The 22,160-nt window shown below is 40.2% G+C and overlaps 1 protein-coding gene across 2 annotated transcripts in view; it reads right to left on the reverse strand.

The window, feature by feature from the left end:
- The window catches only part of LOC128739110 (low-density lipoprotein receptor-related protein 2), a 174,872-nt gene that overhangs the window by 86,421 nt on the left and 66,291 nt on the right, over positions 1–22,160 (reverse strand). For both annotated transcript variants that reach the window (XM_053834528.1, XM_053834529.1), the window contains exon 2: positions 20,309–21,421. In XM_053834528.1, coding sequence (XP_053690503.1) covers positions 20,309–20,480 — 172 coding nt within the window. In that variant the 5' untranslated portion in view covers positions 20,481–21,421. The remainder of the gene's footprint in view (positions 1–20,308; positions 21,422–22,160) is intronic.

Raw genomic sequence — 22,160 nt, forward strand, 5'->3', positions numbered from 1 at the left:
TGTGATGTTCCTCGGGTCACCGAAACATAGGTTTTTGAGATAGTTTTATCAAACTTTTGAAATTTATTTGAATCATGTTGATTCTTGCAAATAAATCATCGTTCAGTTTTCTGTGGTTATGAGCGATGGTTCGCTCCCTCTAGAAATTCGAAATATGTTCTCGTAATCTCATGTCTCTCAGAGTTCATAAGGGCGGTTTAAGGTTCAAGGGCGGTGCGGGTTTGGATCAGAGAAGAAATAAATACACAAACTGAGCTAGCAAGTTGTTATGTATCTATGTATCATTAATGTTGACCAAATGGTTAAGAAGAAAAAATGGCTACCATTGCTACTCTTACCCCGTCTTACCCATGCACAGGCTTCGATGCAACCACGGAGACGTTTTACCTTTGTTATACTATAACAAAGGTTTAAAAATTGGTCGAAAAACACGAAATTGATCCGAGGCCCGGAGGGCCAAGCCACATATATCAATCGATAGGGTTCGACGATCCGAGCAATGTCTGTGTGTGTGTGTGTGTGTGTGTATGTATGTAATGATTTTTTCTATCGCCTGTTTCTCAAAGATGGCTGAACCGAATCGTTCGCTATTACTTTTGTTTGAAAGGTATTATTGTCTAGTAGATCACTATTGAGTTGCTTCGTGACACGACGTTTCGTTTAAAAGTTATAAGCAAAAATGTGAAAACTACGTGACACGGGTTTCTCTAGAACTACATGACCGATTTCAACGATCTTAGTATCAAATGAAAGCCCTTATTAAAGCTAAATTATTCAGAAATTTTTAATTGAAAACAAACAAGTAGTTTAAAAGTTATGCTTAAAAAACCTGTTTTGACAAGGAAATAATTATCGCCTGTTTCTTAGAGATGGCCAAACCGATTTATGCGCTATTAGTCTCATTTGAAAGATAATATATGCTAATGGATCACTATTGAATGGTTTTTTGATTGGACGTTTAATTTGAAAGTTATGAGCAACCGTATACACCACACCAAAATTAACAATAATTTATAATGATTTTAACCAAGATAATTTACCTAATTTGAAATATTTTAATATCAAACGAGAGGTTTTCACAATACGAATATATATGCAAAATTTCATAATAATTGGTTGTACTGGTCAAAAGATATTACCCCTCGAACACTCGCGCCAACTTTTGCAACACAGTTACTCGCGCGCACTATAATCCCAAACCAAAGAAAACGTGCGCACTAGAGGTTTGACTGGGAAAACTTGGTTTTACGTTTATCAAACCTTTAGAATAGTTTCTTGAAATTAAAAGCTCTATCGTCTGGTGGAATCTAAATTTTGATTAATCCCCCTAAAAGTGAAATAAAAAAAAATATTTTTCTTCAGTGTCAATATAACACATTGATGTGCTCTGCAAAATTATAGAGCATATTATTACAAGAAATTTTGCTAGAGACAGTAACCTTCCATCTCTGCAGCTAAGATAGAAAAATCTTATTTATTGTATATGAATTTGTAAACTCAGTTTTTATATTTTTGCTCTTTTTGTAATTGTTGTATGACTTTTTCTTGTATTACAAAATTGTACAAATGATAAAAATACACAACTTTGCTGAATATAGTATACCTCTATGTTTGCTTGTTTAGGAACTGTAGAACTTTGATTATAAAAAATACCTTAATTTTGATCACGAATTACTCGACTACCAGCAGACGGATACATTTTAAACATTTTACATTGGTTAGTTTTGCTGCATACAGACACCATTTTTCCATATGAAGAAACGAAAGAAAATTCCACTTGGGGTCAATTGCGGTACACCTCGCATGCTGATTGTTTCATTTCTGTGATGACGGTTTATGCTGATCTATTTTTCCAACAATTTAAATTATTAATGCATTGAATAATTATGACATTTTGCTCAGAATAAGTTTATTGAAGAATATTCGTTAGTTAAACAACGATTTGTAACTTTATAACAATATGGCGTAGGAAAACCTACACGTGTTATACAAAATACAACAGCGTGAGTAACCGAAGGTTAATAAAAATTGATGAAAATTATTCAAGAAAACTCTATTGATGTGAATCAAATAAAATGGCATTACAGGAAATTATGCATAGTTCAAAAACCTATAAACTAGACCTTTACTAGGCAATGTATATGTTAAAGAATAAGATTTCCTCTTACAACTTACTTTTATTTGCACTTACTCAAATTAATAACAACTTACTTATCCTTACTCAGGAATTACATGAAAATAGGATCTATCAAAATTTAAAAGTGTTCCTATTTTGTTCAAAATTTGTAAACTTATTCAATTTTCAAAAATTTTATGTAAACCAACGCATTACGCAACGTTAACCAATAGATGAATTATGTTCCAAAAACGTATCGATTTCTATCTCAAATACCAAGTAAGACCGTATAACAAAGGTTCCTTTCACCACTAGGTGGATTAAATCGGGTTTTTTTCGCTATGTATTACGTCAAAACTTACGAGAACGCAATATTGCAGAGCAAATTAAAGATAACTTTTGTCCGTGTGTTGTTGATCTACTTGCTTGCTTTGTTTTGTTTCTTTGTTGCTCTACTTCTTAACATCGCCACCGCCGCCGTTATCGTGATCGGCCTACTCGGATGCTCGCTCTCGCTCAGTCGGCGAGAAGGTGTGGGGCTGCTGGATAAACATTTCCAGATAACACACTGATCTGGACGGCCTCAGAAGCGCGATAACAGACAGACAAGCTGTTTGCATCATCATCAGCATCATCATCGTAAGCAATCACAAACCAGCGGACAGGCGGGTTTCGTTTCGTTTTTTTCAGCAATTTATTTTCATTTGCGCATTCAACGCTGGACAATTTCTTAGAAGTAATGACCGACTTGTTCAAAGTGTTTCTTAATTAGATGAATAATTCAGTCTAATACAATCATTTGGCACGATTTACGACGCGTGGCATGATGTGGACGAATATTATGATAAAGAATTTGCCATCATTCCAAATGAATTTCTAACATTCCTAGGCGGTGAAACAGTATTTTGACGAAAGCTCAAATCAGCTGACATGAACTCTAACGATTCATTTTGCGTCATACAATGAAGCGCATCGAAGAAGTGCTTAGCGAACAATTTCGTAAACACAGCAATCAACGAAAAAGCACATTTCCTTCTTTTGCCACCGAATGGCATTACCATGGAAACTAGGTAGCAAAACATAACAACAAGCTAGGCTAGGTATCTTTTCTATTTTTTTCTGTAGCAAACCACCTCCGGGCCAATGTGATATATACAGGTGTGGCAAAGTTGGTTAAGTGGTGTTAGTGCAATGAAGAAATTTCATCATGGTGTGGGTGAAATCGTAAATCGACCAATCACGATGAAGCGTGACGTAAAACTCCAAAAACAAACCCCATTGTCCGACGCGGTTTGTTTTTGTAGTTTGACGTCGTTTTCTGATTTTTCGCTACTAATACCATCAAATGTCTTCATCTGCCACACCTTTTTAAACCTCATTGCCTCCGGGCAACCGGGAGAAAGGGAAATTAGTGACGGACGGTTAGAAAGAAGAAAAAACACGAGCTGAAAAGCGCGAAAAACGCGTTGCCAGACGGAACCGATGCGACGCGAAGCGCCGCGCCGCCTCGCACCGGTGGGATGTGTGTGAGTCTAAACAAAGTGGCGGAAAGAAGTAAAATAAAATAAAAAGCGAATTATGCACACAGCCGACAGAAGCAACGCGCGCGCGCACGAAAAAAAAGAAGGAAGAAGAAATAAGGTTATTTTGATTGTGCAGTTTACAAACTTTCACTCGCTCTTGTCATTAGCGCATTCACGCAAATGAAGTGGAGTGCAGATCCGAGAGAAAGAAGTCAGAAAGAAACAAAGAAAAAACGGACAGGAAAATGAAGTACGGGAAAGGAGAATGGAGTGGTTCATTCCCAGCGCCGCCGCCGCCGCCGCCGGGTTGCAAAACCGACTCTTGAAATCTATTGCACCGCCACTGGCACACGATTGGTTCCGCGGTAAGATTCTTCATTAATTCATTACGGACTCTTTACACCTAATAACGTACCACCTATTAGCATGGGTTCGATTAAAAGAAATCTACATAAGAAAAATATATTATTGGGAGGTGCTATATGTAGGTTCATGCATAATCAAAAAGCTTTTACTGATTGTGAAGGACTTGAGCTTTTCATAAATATCATTAGCATATCAATTAACGTCACTACTCGGTTGAAACCGACTTTGGACTTCATTTTATTTTCAAACTGTTCAATTTCTTGCCATTACCGTCAACTGGAGGGACTGAGTTCCTCTGAAAATTAAATAAATTTAATTAATTAGACATTGAATCGAAAAAATGTCGCCGCCCTCGTTCCCGGAATACTTCAACAGACATTAACATTGTATCCCAATGCACAGTAGTCCTAAAGGGCGAAAAGTGGAACCTTTTTCTTAGTGTCTTTTGTCTTCATTTTATCATTTATGGTCTACATTTTATGAAAATAAAAAAATAACTTTTGTGTGTTAGGAAATATAGACATAGTTTCTTCGACAATGTTGTAAATAATTTAAAAACAAGCAACTTTGCTGAAGATATAAAATTTCTATCTTCATCGAGTGTTGAGTTATACGGCATATTCTTTAAAACTTCTTTAAAAATTGGTTTTTCATACTTAGCTTTTCTTAGTTGCATTTTACAAGAATACAATGTTGTAGGCAATTATCGAAGCACTCAAAATACACGTTTTTGTAGAAGGCCGCAAATCTCTCGGACCTTTACTTGCTAAGTTATCGCATATTCAAGCTTTAAATTTCCATAGCTTCACGAGCCCATGGGGTAAAATGGGGCAAGCGGATTCATGAAATCAGCGCTTCATCTTAAAGCTTAAGCCGAGTACCATAAACTTGCATGAGTTTCACTTGTCCCCAACCACCCAAATGAGAGTACGGCAAGTATACCTTTTATGTGTTTCGCGTTCGCTACAGGCTCGATACACGTTCATTCTTTTGTGTTAATAGATAGATACATGGTTTCTTCGGCAAAGTTATAGAAAATATAAAGGTAAACAACTTTGCTAAAGAAATGACATTTCTATCTCTGTCGAGTGTAGAGTTATAGAGCATTTGCTTTAGAAAATCTCTAAAAATTAGTTTTTCATATTTAGCTTACGTTGGTTGCATTTTACAAGAGTATATGGTTCTAGGCGATTATTGAAGGACTCAAAATACATGTTTTTTGCAGAAGGTTGCAAATCTCTAGGACCTTTTCTTACAAAGTTATCGCCTATTTAAGCTTTATTTTTCCTCTAACTTCAAGAGCCAAAAGCGATAACTTTGTAAGGAAAGGTCCTAGAGATTTGCAATCTTCTGAAAAAAAAACCCGATTTAATCCACCTAGTGGTGAAAGGAACCTTTGTTATACGGTCTTACTTGCTATTTGAGATAGAAATCGACACGGCTTCGGAACATAATTCATCTATTGGTTATCGTTACGCAGTGCGTTGGTTTACATAAAATTTTTGAAAATTGAATAAGTTTACAAAATTTGATCAAAATAAGAACACTTTTAAATTTTGATAGATTCTTTTTTCATGAAATTGCTGAGTAAGGATAAGTAAGTTATTATTAATCTGTTGTTATTAATCTGAGTAAGTGCAAATAAAAGTAAGTTGTAAGAGGAAATCTTATTCTTTAACATATACATTGTTTAGTAAAGGTCTAGTTTATAGATTTTTGAACTATGCATAGTTTCCTGTAATGTTATTCCACAGAGAACAGACATCCATTCACGAACAATTTTTTTGGAAATTGTTGGATAAAATTTCAAATTAAAATCACCTAATATGCTAGCGTCACCACCACTATAGTTTCCCAACTAAATGATTCTTTTGATTTGCACACTGACAACCGGGTATGAAATGGGGAAGGCAAATGAGCGTCCAATATAGCTCTAGCCATCCCAAGCCCCTACCTAGCGCCTCCACGTGGCCATACCTGGTAATGCTCTATTGAGTAGCCAAGCTAGGAGGTGCGTTGCTGGGTGGTTCCAGGCTGCCTGGTTTCAAAACCGCGGTTTTGGGCAGACGGCGGAGCCACACGGCCTAGCTAATAGGTAAGCCTAATAAGTTATTTTAATTATTTTTTTCGTTTTAGCTTATGAAGCATCTCCTGCTATATAGTAAAAACTGGCCAAAACGAGTTTTAATACTGCACATGGATACCAGAATGAAAAATTAAATTAACTTTTAAAAATTAAAATTAAATAAGAAGCATTTATGGAACCCAAAGGACGCTACTCTATTCCATACGAAGGACTGCTGGTGAGATTGTTCTATTTTTATCATTTATACCACATTTCATCTTAATATCATATCATATATTAACAGTATTATTATTGATATCATAAATGTGGAAGGCTGGATGACGGAGTGGATTGCCAACCTGAATCCTTAAGGTCTGAAGCAAATATGGCACTTCTCAATTCAAAACAAACAAATCATCACGTGGGTTAAAGTTGGTATAGCGAAATTGATTATTACATGGAAGGATCCTAATGCTGGAAGGCGACTCTTATAACCCCGGAATGCGCACAAGTGCCTCTGCTTGTGGGTCCGCCCAATCCCTTTTGGCCCTTCTGTAACAGCATTAGTGTGAAATTCATTTGATAATCAAATTTGGATCTACTGTAATTCTACCCACATACATTGGCAAGTCCTTGAAATGATGGTGGCTTTCCCCTACTACTACTACTACTACTACTTTTGATTTGCACACTGACAACCTTTGGCTCCTCTGGCGCTAGTTTATATGGACTATAAGCGTTATGCTAGCGCCAGAAGCTAGCTGTTATGAGTTTAGTGTAGAATTTTATGCGCCTTCAGCGACATCATCACTATAGTTTCCCAACTAATTTGACATAAGTTTTATCCAAGTGGGGACCTTTTGCTTGGATGTCTGTTCTCTGTGGCTATTCTATTTGAATCACATCAGTAGAGTTTTCTCGTATAATTTTCATCAATTTTTATTAACCTTCGGTTACTCACGCTGTTGTATTTGATACAACACGTGTAGGTTTTCCAACGCCATATTGTTATAAAGTTACAAAACGTTGTTTAACTAACGTATATTCTTCAACAAACTTATTGTGCGCAAAATGTCATAATTATTCAATGCATTAATAATTTAAACTGTTGGGAAAATGTATGCAGCAAAACTATCAGCAAATGTAAAATGTTTAAAATGTATCCGTCTGCTGGTAGTCGAGTAATTCGGAGTCAAAATTGGGGCATTCTTTATAATCAAAGTTCTATAGTTCCTAAACAAGCAAACATACATGTATACTATTTTCAGCAAAGTTGTGTATTTTTATTATTTGTACAATTTTGTAGTACATATAAAAGTTATACAACAATTACAAAAAGAGCAAAAATAGAAAAACTGATTTTACAAATTCATATACAATAAATAAGATTTTTCTATCTTCGCTGCAGAGATAGAAGGTTACAGTCTTCAACAAAATTTCTTGTAATAATATGTTCTATAACTTTGCAGAACACATCAATGTGTTATATTGACACTTAGCTTAGCTTAGCTTAGACTGATTGCACATATCAATGGTTGCACTCAGTGATTGACCAGAACCAGTGAAATTGCACAATGAATCAAATGAATGTGGTTGGGATTTACCGATCATTCTCATTGTGCAAAATTCAGTGATTCGACATAGTAATGATCAATAACTGCGCCGGCCATGTCCTTGCAATCAGGTGGGAACGAGGAAGGAATGTTAGTGTAATCTTTGCTGTTCTAGGGACCGTGTTAACCTCTGCATCCCTACAAAGATTACAGGAAGGAGTTCTGCTAGTAAGGTTGGGTTTGTTGGATCAGGATTCACCTTGATAAGTGATGCGATCGTTGCTTTTTTGTTTTTTTTTATAAAATGTAGAATTTTAGGTATGTTTTTCGTCTATTCATTATTCATTCGATCGTATTTAATTTTTTCATTTATTATAGTTTTGAGAATATATTTGTTCCAATGAAAAATTTGAATGAGTACTCACACTATTACTAAGTGTAAGCAGAGAGTTATATATTAGGTAAAAGTATTTATAGCAATTTAAACTCCAGACAGCCGGCTGTAGGGAGTGTTGCTAAATCGTGCATAACCGCGACAATGTCTCATCCCTGTAGATGGTGTATTTCATAGTATAGTACGAATAGTACGTTTAAACATAAATACTACTAACCGAAAGATGGTAGTGGGGTAAAATAAGTCAATATTTCGCTTCATTCATAACTCTCGGTAACATGGATGAAACTGGCTACTTATTACAATTTTAAACTAGTAGTTATTATTATCTTTATCACGCGATATAAGAAATATATTGAAGGAAATTATATGCTTCTAATAGTTGATGCGGTGTGGCGGCAAAAACCGCTTACGAAGTCTACAGATTAAAGTGAAAGCCTGATACCTAAGTTTACTCAGAACCGCACGACCACTCTGTACGTGTCGAAAAAGTTACCTATCGCGTCCCCAAACAGGCAAAATTTTATATATCTAGAGCTCTGAACAACATAAAAAACGAAACGACAGACAATACATAGTTTTCAGTTGACTGAGAAAATGTCAAATTATCCAAATTTGCTTAAAACACATTTGCACTAAACCTATTCACAGCTGAGAATTCACAGGTCTTCCAAACAACCATCAAAAGAATCTATTCAAAGGATCCAAAACCAAGCCAACGTCCAAAGGCGAAAAAAAACGCATTCCAACCACCGCACCCTCAATTAATTGCAAGTCCAAACCAAGGGTTAAACACTTTTATGAAATCTGCACAATGCCGATTTACCGTCCCGCAATATAAGGCTCGACCTGGAAGCACAGTGAGCTCATGTAACTGCATTTACGAAACAAAAATCAGTCAATGGTGTTCAACGACATGCGCACGCGGATAGCAAACATGACGAATAAAATCAAAAATGACAATATCCTCCCACGCTTCACACCATATCTGCTTCGCCAAAAAAAAAAAAAAAAACGTGACACTATATAAGAGAAAGAGAGGTATTTTACAGTTGCAAGTGCAAATATGAGAAAGAGAGAGAGGTAACTAGTTCTAATAAGAATCTGTCTGTAGGATAAACGGTAATGGATCGGTGCGGTGCAGCACTTGCTTAAGCAGAGATAGAAGGTTACAGTCTTCAACAAAATTTCTTGTAATAATATGTTCTATAACTTTGCAGAACACATCAATGTGTTATATTGACACTGAAGAAAAATAAATTTTTTATTTCACTTTTAGGGGGATTAATCAAAATTTAAATTCTACCAGACGATAGAGCTTTCAATTTCAAGAAACTCTTACAATGGTTTAATAAACTTAAAACCAAGTTTTCCCAGTCAAAACTCCCTTGCACACGTTTTCTTTGGTTTGGGACTATTTTGCGCGCGAGTAACTGTATTACAAAAGTTGGCGCGAGTGTTCGAAGGTTAATATCTTTTGACCGGTAAAACCAATTCTTATGAAATTTTGCATATATATTCGTAGTGTGAAAACCTCTCGTTTGATATTAAAATAATTGAAATTAGGTAAATTTTCTTCTTAAAATCATTCTAAATTATTGTTAATTTTGGTGTGGTGTATACGGTTGCTCATAACTTTCAAATTAAACGTCCAATCAAAAAATCATTCAATAGTGATCTATTAGGATATATTATCTTTCAAATGAGACTAATAGCGCATAAATCGGCTTGGCAATCTCTAAGAAACAGGCGATAATTATTACCTTGTCAAAACAGGTTTTTTAAGGCTAACTTCTAAACTACTAGTTTGTTTTCAATAAAAAAATCCTGAACAATTTAGCTTTAATAAGGGCTTTCATTTGATATTAAGATCGTTGAAATTGGTCATGTAGTTCCGGAGAAACCCGTGTCACGTATTTTTCACATTTTTGCTTATAACTTTTAAACGAAACGTCGTATCACGAAACAACTCAATAGTGATCTACTAGACAATAATACCTTTTAAACAAAAGTAATAGCGAACGATTCGGTTCAGCCATCTCTGAGAAACAGGCGATAGAAAAAATCATTACATACATACACACACACACACACACACACAGACATTGCTCAAATCGTCGAACCCTATCGATTGGTATATGTGACTTGGCCCTCCGGGCCTCGGATCAATTTCGTGTTTTTCGACCAATTTTTAAACCTTTGTTATAGTATAACAAAGGTAAAACGTGTATTTTGAGTCCGACAATAATCGCCTAGAACCATATGTTCTTCTAAAATGCAACCAACATAAGTTATCAGTATGAAAAACTAATTTATAAGGAATGTCTAAAGAAAATGCTCTATAGCTCTGCACTCGATAGAGATAGAAATGTGATTTCTTTGGCAAACTTATTTGCCTTTATATTTCCTACAACTTTGCTGAAGAAACCATGTGTCTAGCTACTAACACAAAAGAATGGACCTTTGCCGTACTCTCATTTGGGTGATTGGGGACAAGCGGAACCCATGCAAGTTTAAGCTTTAAGATGAAGCGCTGATTTCATAAATCCGCTTGTCCCATTTTACCCCATGGGCTCGTGAAGCTATGGAAATTTATAGCTTGAATATGCGATAACTTAGCAAGTAAAAGTCCACGAGATTCGCTCTCTTCTCCAAAAACGTATATTTTGAGTGCTTCGATAATTGCCTAGAACATTGTATTCTTGTAAAATGCAACTAAGATAAGTTAAGTAGGAAAAACCAATTTTTAAAGAAGTTTTAAAGAATATGCCCTATAGTTCAGCACTCGATAAAGATAGAAATTTCATTTCTTCAGCAAAGTTGCTTGTTTTTACATTATTTACAACATTGCCGAAGAAACTATGTCTATATTTCCTAACACAAAAAAGTTATTTTTTTATTTTCAGTGAGCAACTGCTAACTTTTGGCAGTTTTAGATTAAGGGAGACATTCATGCGAACAAAAATGCTGAAGACTATAAATGATCCGCTTTTTGCCCTTTTAGACCACTGTGTAATGACCGAAAATGACGCTTATTTACAGCGAGCGTAAAGAATGTGTCAACCAACACACACACCGAGTTCAGAGCCACTCTCGTTACATTGCAGTGCCGTCTGACCGGAAATTTTGTTTATCTAATTGGATAAACTAACCTTTTCAAAAGCGGATTCTGTCCCATTCCCGACCCGGCTGTGGACAAAAGGCGGAGCCGAAGCCGGGGCCATCAACGTCACTATATTATACGTATTGGGAAGATGCAACGCGTTTAACTACTTTACAATGGAGCAATAAATTGTGGGCTACTTGTGGCGGCGGCTGCTTGCGTGCCCCTCCTGTCAAGCCCCGCCTTAGTACCGTCTGTATGGATGGACAGCAGTTGCGCAGCCAGAGTCTAGGCAAAACACCAACCGAGATTAGTTTTTTATTAGCATTCCGTTCGTATACTGCGATAATCACAGCAGCTGCTGTCTGTGGTATGGTCATTGCGATAAAACCAGACAAGAAGCCGAGTAAACCATTGATTTCTTGTCGCCAGGAGTTTTATCGCGAAAACATTCCTCCTTTGTTCTAGGACTGGGGACGTAGGAAATCCTTAGCTGTCGAACGGTCAAACGTGACATATTTATGAGGCAGCTTGGCAAAATTCCAATTCCGTGCGCAGCGCATCTGGCACGTTCCCATTGCATTGTGATTGACCAACGAAAGCCTCATGAAGAGGAGCAGATTAGTTGATTCAATCTGTGCAAATAATGATGTTATGTGCATTCATGGCCACATGCCACACTGACTGGTCAGGCAATAGTGACAGGCAAGCCGGGAATGTGCAGAGTATCGCTCACGTGCGATCAGGTTATTCCACAGTATCGAGAAACAAAATGTTCCAACCTAATGATAGGCACATTAGCCTAATTACCAGGCAAACAATATAATCAAAACATCACGCCAAACATGGTAATTCCGAATTAGAGTATTTGTTACGAAATGATACCGATAAGTATCATTGTCAGCTAAGTCGCCAGCTTCAGTGAAAGACACCGACAATGATGGCTGGAATTTTTTTCTGTTCACAATTCCGTCATCGATCGACCTACGGTCGATCGCAGCCCGGTTAATTAACCGGTCATTGCTAATTTTCATTCCACATTCAAGCCCCACTTTCCGGTCAGCTGGTCTCTCTCTCTCTCGGTGGTTATTATCGCGTCGTCAACCCGAAATTTCATCAATCGTATCGCATATATGCATTTTCAAGCGATTGTGAATGTGTTTTTTCGTCTCCCTCCACAGTCAGTAGTCTTCACAGGTTGCACAGCAGACAACAGTTATGGAATCGCTTCCGATTGTGCTTACACATTTATGCGCTTTCACTCCGCCGATCGAGCGTCAATGCTTGCCAGCCAGCCAAGAGAAATGCTTTCTACCCATCATCATCATGGTTTCATTACGAAGGCGACAAACGGCGCTAATTTGATTAATTATTTCAAGTAGCAAAACTTCAGAAAAGTCCTTCACATATTGAAGATGTTGTTGTTATGTGTCACTACAAAAGCTACGTTTCATGGTACACAAATTTTTGAAACATCTGACCACTCCAAAGATTAGGTCAATTCGGTTTGGTTCGGTCGTCGTGGTTCCCATATAGAGAACCTGAGAAAAACTGGTTCCCTAATTTCCAGTCCCAATGCTGAACCAAAAAGGTTTTTGTTTGCCAAATTGTGGTGCAGCTTAGAATGACGAGAAATGATCGAATGTAACGAAGGACGCAAAGTGCACGATTGAGAATCCCACATAGTGCCATCACACTATAGTCCAGCTTTTTGAAGATTTTTTCTCCTTACCACAAACAAAAATAACCTGGAAATGCTTCATGTACAATTTTTAATCTATTATATGAAAGTGAGCGTGAGTATGTTTGTATGTATGTTCCACCATAACTCCAGAACGCCTTGACCGATCTCCACTTAACTTGGCACACATATTCCTTGATAAAAGGGAATCAGCACTGGGAGCCGCATTCCAATGATCGTGTTGTCAGCAGTTCAAACAGTCAGCAACGGATGCATCCACCGCTTTTGTTGCAGCAAATGCCCTTGCCAACATTCGACGGTCAATATGAACATTGGTATAAGTTCAAGGCCAGGTTTTGTGACATTGTTGATAAATGCATCCATGATTCTCCAGCCACCAAGCTTCATTATCTAGATAAGGCTCTCGTGGGGGAGGCCAAAGGAGTGATCGATGAGCAAACGTTAAACGACAACAATTACGAAGGTTTTGAGAACCTTCCAATGGTTATACACAGACATGTATCGAAGTTATTAAACGTTAAACCGATGACTAAGGATTCCACTCAGGAGTTGAAAACATTGCTTGACGACTGTACAAAGAGAGTTGAATCCCTTGAGTGCCATAACTTGAAAATGGACAAGATGGCAGAAGCAATCATTACAGAGACTGTAGATTACAGTACAGAAACTATAGATTACAGAGGCGCCGAGACACTCAAAAACCGCTAAATTTTGAACGAAAACCGAGAGTACCATCATAAATAAAGGTAACTCTCCGCTTTCGTTCAAAACCGAGCGGTTTTTGAGTGTCTCGGCGCCTCTGTAAGCTATAGTCTCTGTAGCAATCATTATTACGTTGCTGACGTCTAAGTTAGATACAGCCACAAGAAGAAGCTGGGAGTCATCGGTAGAGCATGGAGTGCTTTCTGTGACCCACGAAATCTGCCGTGTTACGAAAGCCGTTACAAGCATTACTTTAGAACCGTCGGAAGCAAGGCGCACTGTGGTTAAGGCGTGTTTGTCGGCGATGTCCTTCGAGGGAATATCGGTGAATATTCAAGGGAATAACCTGTCTTGATTTTTTGATTACTTCATCGCAGTTTACTGATATGAGCAGTTTAATTTTTCATCCATTTTTTCTATTCCGTTTCGCTGGTCTCTCATCCGGTATCCTTGCTACGTGGCCAGCCCATTGTCACCTGCCGTATTTTAGTCGCTTCACAATATCCACATCTTTGTATATTTGGTATATTTTATGAATCACGCGCCTGCGCCACACACCTTCGTCTAATATGCCGCCAAGAATTGATCGCAGGATCTTACGCTCGAAAACTCCAAGAGCTCGTCGGTCACTCTCTTTTAATGTCCACGATTTGAGGCCGTAGAGTACCACCGGGGGAATTAGCGTCTTATAGAGCGCGAGTTTTGTTCGGAGTTGCAGGCTACGAGACCTCGGCTTGCTTCGTAATCCGTAGAAGGCCCTGTTGGCAACCGCTATCCGCCTTTTTACTTCACGGCTTACATCGTTGTCACATGTCACTAACGTACCAAGGTGGGTGAACAAATTCGTCGACCGCTTCTCTGCAGCTGCACGCCTGCCCTTTGGATAGCACCTTCCAATGCGATGTTGAACAGCAAATTCGATAGTCCCTCCCCTTGCTTCAAACCATCCAGTGTCACAAACGAGTTCGATGTGTCAACCGCTATTCTGACGCTTGATTTTGAGCCATCAAGGGTAGCACGCATCGGCCTAATAAGTTTTATTGGAATGTTCAAGCATAATTCGCCACAGATCATTTCGTTTAACTGAATCGTACACCGTCTTGAAGTCTGGAAACAAATGCAGGATCCAGCAGAAGAATACCAACACCGTTTTAATCGATCGCTCATAAATCATCATGCATTTTACCTTCACGAAAACGGGCCTGGAGTTTAGTTAGTGGGTTGTTGCTTTCTACGCAGTAAGCCAGTTATGCTAGCAGGGTCACATGCTCCCAACATTTCAGATGATCTAATGAAAGCGTTGAACATGTGAGTTACATGTTCAGTTACCAATGGTAAGCCATCCAAACCAACTGCGTTCGACTTGACTTTCCATAAAGCATTAATGATCTTCCAGCTTGGTACTGGTCGAACGGTACGGCTTACTGTATCCTTGCTTAGTCCTATTCTCTTCAGTCATTGCCACAAAACTTTCGACAATATCCTACTATCCAAGTAGCGCAACTTTTGCCTTTACACGGTTTTATAATTCCTTATACCGTTCTCTTTTATTAAGTTTCAACTCGAGTGCCGTGCTTAAGCGGTTTTTATACGCTACACGAAGACAATTCATAAATTTAAGACAGGAAAAGTCGAATAATCTCGCATTAACGGCACCTAGCGAGCATATCCTGTAAAATGCCACACGTAACTTCGAAGATCTCATATTCGCGTATATTTTTGTAGAAGAAAGCATTGTTCTACGTGCTACGGATTTCGTGATATAAACGTCACAAATCTAAGAAAAACTCGATTTATCCGATTCATTTTTACTAAAACCCCTCTTTGATAAAAGTTCCCCCGCCAAGTCATCATTCATAATTTTATCATTTAGTCCATTAAATTGCCTTTCTAAAACACTTAAAAATTCGAATATCGGTCCCTTTTTCGCTGAGATATAGCAGTTTGAATTTTGGGGTCAAATTGACCCCAATGTACAGAAAACGTAAGTATTTTTTGTACAGACAGAAGGTTAACGTCGTGCATTGGTGCAACATGATCTTCACTTGTGCAAAAATAACTTATTTATGACGAGAAATGATCTGTTTTGTCACAGAGGAATACCCCGTTATATCTATACCTATAAAAATGGATTTCTGTCTGACTCGGAAACTACTGAAAATTTGCATGCAGGGGTTTTTGAGGCCTGGAAAAGTTCTTATGATGGTTAGAGACCCCTGCCCCCACTAATAGGGGGGGGGGCTTCCATACAAATGAAACACAAATTTCTGCATAACTCGAAAACTCGTCTAGACGTTACTTCCATTTCATTGCTGACCACTTCGACAACGGAACGCACGATAAATAGCGTGATGGAAGACCCCTAGTCCTGCGACACAGTCGTGCTTAGAAGTTATTAGCCTGACACTGTTTAGTTCTCGCCTGCAAAGTCCTGTGTCCGGAAATGGTGAGGGGTTCTTCCAGCTTGCTCGATCGGGCAAGTATCATCACATTCACGCTCCTTCGTGTCCTGAAATCCCACCTATTGGCAGCGACCCGATTGTTACTATGAACTCGATCGATGATGAACCAGAAAGCACGTCTTTAGACCAGGGCTTGAAAAGGGATCGCAAGTTGAATGTGACTGCCGTGAATGCGAACTTTCCGCATTCAAACTCCGCTTTTTGAACGATCATGTGACTGTTTTTCTTATCCAGTCAATCTGCCTGCGCTGCTGCTGTCTTACAATTCATGCGGCATCTCAGCAAAAGCAAACAGTCAATCTCCCGTTTTGCTTTGCGCTTTGAAAATATAAACTGCAAACTGACTGGAAGCATACGGTGACGTATTTTTCGTTTCTCTTTTTGTCTCCAAATCGGCTGCTCACAGTAATAGTTTGTCACCCTGACGTCGGTCCGACGCAAGCAAAATATTCGTTTGTATTGGACGGAGTCCGACCGACTTCTTCCATGCACATGTAGTGGTTGTTTTTTTGTAGTATTGAATCATACGATTGTGCGATTGCTTTTCGTTAGCGTGGTGATTGCCAGTCATTTGACTGTTTTGCAGTTATTCGCTGCTCCAAACGGTAAAGGCAACTTGATCGAAACAAAAATGTCAAAAAATTTTAGAGCGCATTCGTTCTGTTGCGTGCGATCGGCGTTTGACTGAGCAAACTGCCAGTTGTGTTATGCATAGCGTTCGTATTCCACCTCTAAACGGACGGTGTGAACTTGAATGCGCGTTGGTGTGACTGCGGTAAAAAAAAGGATCGGTCGAAGCCCTGCTTTAGACACTACGGGAGCTCCTGCTTCGTTCGAACCAATCGAATCCTCTGCTAACCTTACCAACGGAATCGTTCCGATCCTGTGGGGACTGAGACTGGGACAGAGGGCTCCCAGCCTGCTTCTACTGGACCAAATGGATCACGCAACGATGACGACGTCACTACTTCTCTGCGGTTTTACTACCAGAATGTCAGAGGATTAAAATCGAAAATCGATGAGTTTTTTCTAGCTTGTACCGACCAGGATTATGACGTTGTTATGCTAGTAGAATCTTGGCTCGACAGACGACAGAATCAATTCCGTACAACTACTATTTTTGACAAGCAGTACGCTGTTTACCGAATGGATCGAAATCCTTCAAACAGTGTCCTTCAGAAAGTGTTTTGACCCAGCCTATTGCGAAGTTGCCCATTGCGCTGGCCTGAAACAAATATTCGTTTCAATTCGCTTGAGAAACAGCCATCTATTTATTGGATGTTTTTATTTACCACCAGATAAGCGTGCTGATTTCGAGGTTATTCAAGCACATATGGATTCTATTGAAAAAGGTTCGCTAAGTTTCAAATGCTGATGATACAATACAATTTGAAGCAGTCCAGTATCCGTGACGGCAAAGCTCAATTTTACCAGAGCGGACCAACGAGCTTGGAACGGGCTTCGCGGTGATGGGTAAAATGCAGGATCGCGTAATAAACTGGAAAGCGATCAACGAGAGGATATGCCTGTTTAGGACAAAAGGCCGATGAGAGGCTTCAACAACACAATCATGAAGGTGCATTGCCCACACGAAGGTAGACCCGACGACGAGAAGGAAGCGTTCTATGCGCAGCTGGAGGCAACGTAGGACAACTGCTCACCATGGGACATCAAGATCGTCAACGGGGATATGAACGCCCAGGTCGGTAGGAAAGCAACGAGCGCTCCCTACAGAGTGCGGATATCAACTCGGCCCATTACCTAGTAGCAGTACACGTGCGCTCAAAACTACCGACGGTTTACACCTCGCGACTAAGCCGCTCTCCTCGGTTGAACATTCGGTAATTAGACATCTCGTAAGTTGCCGAAAACTACACGCGCGTACTGGATGAAGCTCTGCCTTCCGCTATGGAGCTAGATACTTCGACCATCGAAAACGGATAAAGTATGATACACTCGGCCGTCAGTGAGGCCGCAACCGCGGTGCTAGGAGTGGAAACCTCGAGTGCACGAAATGATCGGTTTGACGGGGAATGCCAACAAGCTATAGAGGGAAAAAAGAGCTTAGAAAAACCATCTAAGCATATCCACGAGAGAGAATTTGGTCAAGTATCGACGGACGCGGAATGAGTTGACCACGATCCTGTGGAGGAAAAAGCGCCAAAAGGAGAACAGAGATCGTGAGAAGCTGGAACAACTATTCCGTGCTAATGACATGCGCAAGTTTTACGGGAAGTTGAGCCAAACTCGCCAGGGCTACACACCTAAATCTGACATGTGTAGGAACGAGGGAGAGGATCTAATCACAAACGAGCGCGGGGTGGTCGACAAGTGAGAACCTCAACGGCGAAATAGCAGAAGGAGATGCAACGGAAGTTTAGCTAGAAGTGCCTATCAAACGACAACAGCATGCCGGTTTCCAATCTCGAAGACATCCGGCGAGAAATCGGTCGGCTGATGACTAATAGAACCGATAGCAACGGCACTTCACGGGATAATTTCGAAGATTTGGGAGGAGGAGAAACTACCGGAGGAGTGGATGGAAAGTGTGGTCTGTTCCATCTACAAAAAGGGCGATCGGCTAGATTGCTGTAATTACCGCGGTATTATGCTGGTCAATGCCGTTCTCCCAGATTTTGTTACATCGTCTATCCCGAACAGCAAGATAATTCGTAGGGCAGTATGAGATTCCCGAGGTGCTGCGGATCAAATTTTTACTCTCCGACAAATCCTATAGAAATGTCTGGAGTGCAACGTGTCCTCGCATAATGTTTTCGTGGATTTCAGGGCAGCATACGATACAGTTGAACGCGAACAGCTACGGCAAATAATGTACGAGTACGGTTTTCCGGACAAACTGATGCGGCTGATGTGCTACGTGCTCGTTTCGGGAGCACTCTCAAGTTCTTTCGCGTCGCGCAGAGAGATGCGGCAAAGGAATGCGCTGTTCTGTATGTTATTCAACATCGCTATTGAAGGTGTGATCCGGCGAGCGGCCATCGAAACGAGAGTAACGATCTTCAGCAAGCCTTCGCAGACGACCTCGACGTCAATCATTACTAGAAACCTTGGTTCGGCGGAGGAAATCTACGCCAGACTAAAAATGAAGACTAAGGGGATTTGACAGAAGCGCATTCGTGTTCGAAGCTACAAAAGGCGATCATAAACTGGTTCAAAGTCCGGTTGAATAGTTTTGAACTACTGTAAGTTTTGGATAGATTATTTTCCCATATAGTCTAGTGGCTAGGATATTCGGCTTACAATTCTGGATGAGTAGTTTATAACTACTGCACGGCTTAGATATTAATTTCCCATATTGTCTAGTGGCTAGGATATCCGGTTTACAGTTCTCAGTTTGGTTTAATGATTTAATTTGTTTTTAGAATTAAGTATTTTTAGTTTGGATTTTTAGTTAAGTATTGTGAGTTTTGAATCAATTAACACGCACTTTTTTGTAATTATGTGAATCAATTTTTCCATTTTTCAAACATCAAAGTTTTTTTGCGAAATTTCCAACCTGCGTGCTGGCAAAGTTCAATCGAACGACAACGTTCAGTACGATGGCAATCAAGTGCAGGTTCTTTTTTCCCATTTTTAGACATTCTTAATCGTCGAACAAAGGTGCAAATTTTATTTGTCGGGCACCATTATGACCTGACCACCGTAGTTGTTTTTATTGTCCAGACCACTTTTATAGTCCATTTGTTTTTTGCTCAATTCCTCCACTAATGGAAATGCACGCCATGATGGAAGTGGTTTATCCAAATTTACAAAAAGCAAAACAAACATTTAGCGACTACTTCACACTACTTTGCTCAATCTGGTAACAAAAAAAAAACTTCTGCTGATGTTTACTGTTGAGATCATCTTCATTTACGGTTGTTTCGACAACTTTTCATCACTTTTATTCGGTTTTAAAATATGTTAACATTTGACGTTTACTGTGTGACAGCGAGCAGTCGCCTACTGTTTTGTTCAAAGAAAATCAGGCGTGTGCGCCTGCGGCGCACATACTCTGAGACAATACTGTAATTAGTTTGGCAAGTTATTAGTTTCGCGTGAAAAAAGACGCCATTTAGCGTTTAGTCGGGTGCATAACACAGGTATCACAACCGCAAACCAAGCACGTAATGCGAATGCTGCCGCGGGTCAAAGACCGCCTCTCTCTGTCTCTCTCTCTCACACTATTTGCGATTATAATCGGTACAAGAATCAGACAATGGGATCATAACTCATGTTCCACCTTAGCAAATGAACAAAACAATTAAGATACTGGCCGCTCTGCACGCACAGCGGCCGCCGAGTTCCCAGCTGCTACTCACCTAACTCTATTTTGGACTCTGCTCGAACCGTGGAGGTCGTAACCGTAACCGCCAGCAGCAGGTAGAACCAGCCGGTCAGCAGCACTGGCGGGATGGCCCGTGCGAGACCGGAGGACGCTACCGCCGCTTTCCATCGATCGTGATCCTTTTGTCTCCTGCTTTGCGTCCCCATTGCGAACAGCTAGCCAGCCAGAGTCAGCGCCGACCCCCCAGGGATCGAGTTCCGTACGGACGGACGGACCAGAAGATTGCAGGAAATGGTTGTGGTCCGTTCGGTTTCACCCCGTACAAGGTCACAATGAAAACACACAATCACACACGATCGATCACGCACTGCGATGTATCCGATGGTTTGATTGCTCGGAATTATAGCTGACCCCAGAAGATCATTAAATCACTCTTCGTGGCGGCTTGCCTTGCGCAGCATTCCTTCCTTATTTATTGTGTGCGCTTCTGTGTGCACTTTACAACACTACACAACCGAGGCACTGAGCAACTACTGCGGGGAGTGACTTTCAATTTCCATCGACTACTGCTTCTTCCGGGAAGATCTTCACCACTGACTGCCGCGCACACACTGACACACAGAGGGGAAAAAACAGAACCCTAAAACAAAGACCCACTGCTGCAGTAGCAGCAGCAGCAGCGCTCCTCGTGATCAAACCGATCGACCGATCGATCGGATACCACTTTTGCTCTTGCTCGCGGCACTCTGCTTGCTGCTAAACTCCAACTATCCGGGGGTTCACCTTGGTCAACTTCTAGCTATATGTATTTTGCTTGATCACTACACAACTCGCTGCCAGCTTCACAGAATTGTTGCCGTTCTTCAGCACGATTTTTCTCTAACGCACAGTCTAGAAACGATCATTCCCGGGAATTGGGAACCGTCGTCGTCGTCGTCGTCAAAGTCACCGAGCCTGGTCGGGTTGGGTGGTGGTTTCCAGCGAATTCATCGGAGTTGACGGTTGAGGTCAAATAACAATAATACAACACAGCACCTAGGAAGGGCGAGAGCCGGTCGACAAGGAGTGGCCCGGGATTTCCCACGGGATCGTGGCGGCGGCGTGTGGCGGCCGCACGAAGCTCGGCGCTGTGTGTTGCGGTGGACTGCTGCGAATTGGAGAAACGAGAAAAAGACGAAAAATAAATTTGTTAGTTGAGTGATGGTTGGTTTTTTTTTGTTTTTTTATTTATTCTTTGTGTGTTTGGTGGATCGAAAGAAAAATAGTCAAAGTCATTGCATTATGTGGTCCTTCTTGAAGCTGTTTTTTTCTGGGTGAGGAATTTTTTACAGAACTTTTGCATGTGAGCATGAGCTGCAAGAAGAAATAAAAAAATATTTTTTATTCTTTGTTTTTGTTCTGGGGCACGCGCGACAACAACTTCGATCGACCGTTCGAGGGCCGTTCTGTCCTGATGACAGATTCGATCTTTACGATCAAAAGTAAATACGTACTAAATTACGGGTTGACAGAAACAAACGTAGTAAGATAAATATTCAAAATAATAACCCTGCCGGAGTGCCGGAATAGGTAGAGCTCATGACAGGCTCAATTACGAAGGTACGACTACTACTAGGAATTCATGCCCTGCGCCTGCCTAACAAGCGAGCGGAGCTGGCACGACGACGACACGATCAGTTCCAAACATTGCGATCGCGATATTTCAGTTTTATTGATGTTGTTTTACCAGTTTCCTTGCTTCGCCGGGAACCGGTTTGGGCCTCATCATAATCGAAATCAGATCTGTTGCCGTTGGATGGTTGGTTGGCGTTGGGTTGTTGTCGTTTCATGTTGTATAGCTTTTTTAGGAGCTCGTCCGTTTCTCAATTTTTATCGCAATCGGAAAC

The sequence above is a fragment of the Sabethes cyaneus genome, chromosome 1, assembly GCF_943734655.1.
Source record: "Sabethes cyaneus chromosome 1, idSabCyanKW18_F2, whole genome shotgun sequence".
Taxonomy (NCBI): Eukaryota; Metazoa; Arthropoda; class Insecta; order Diptera; family Culicidae; genus Sabethes; species Sabethes cyaneus.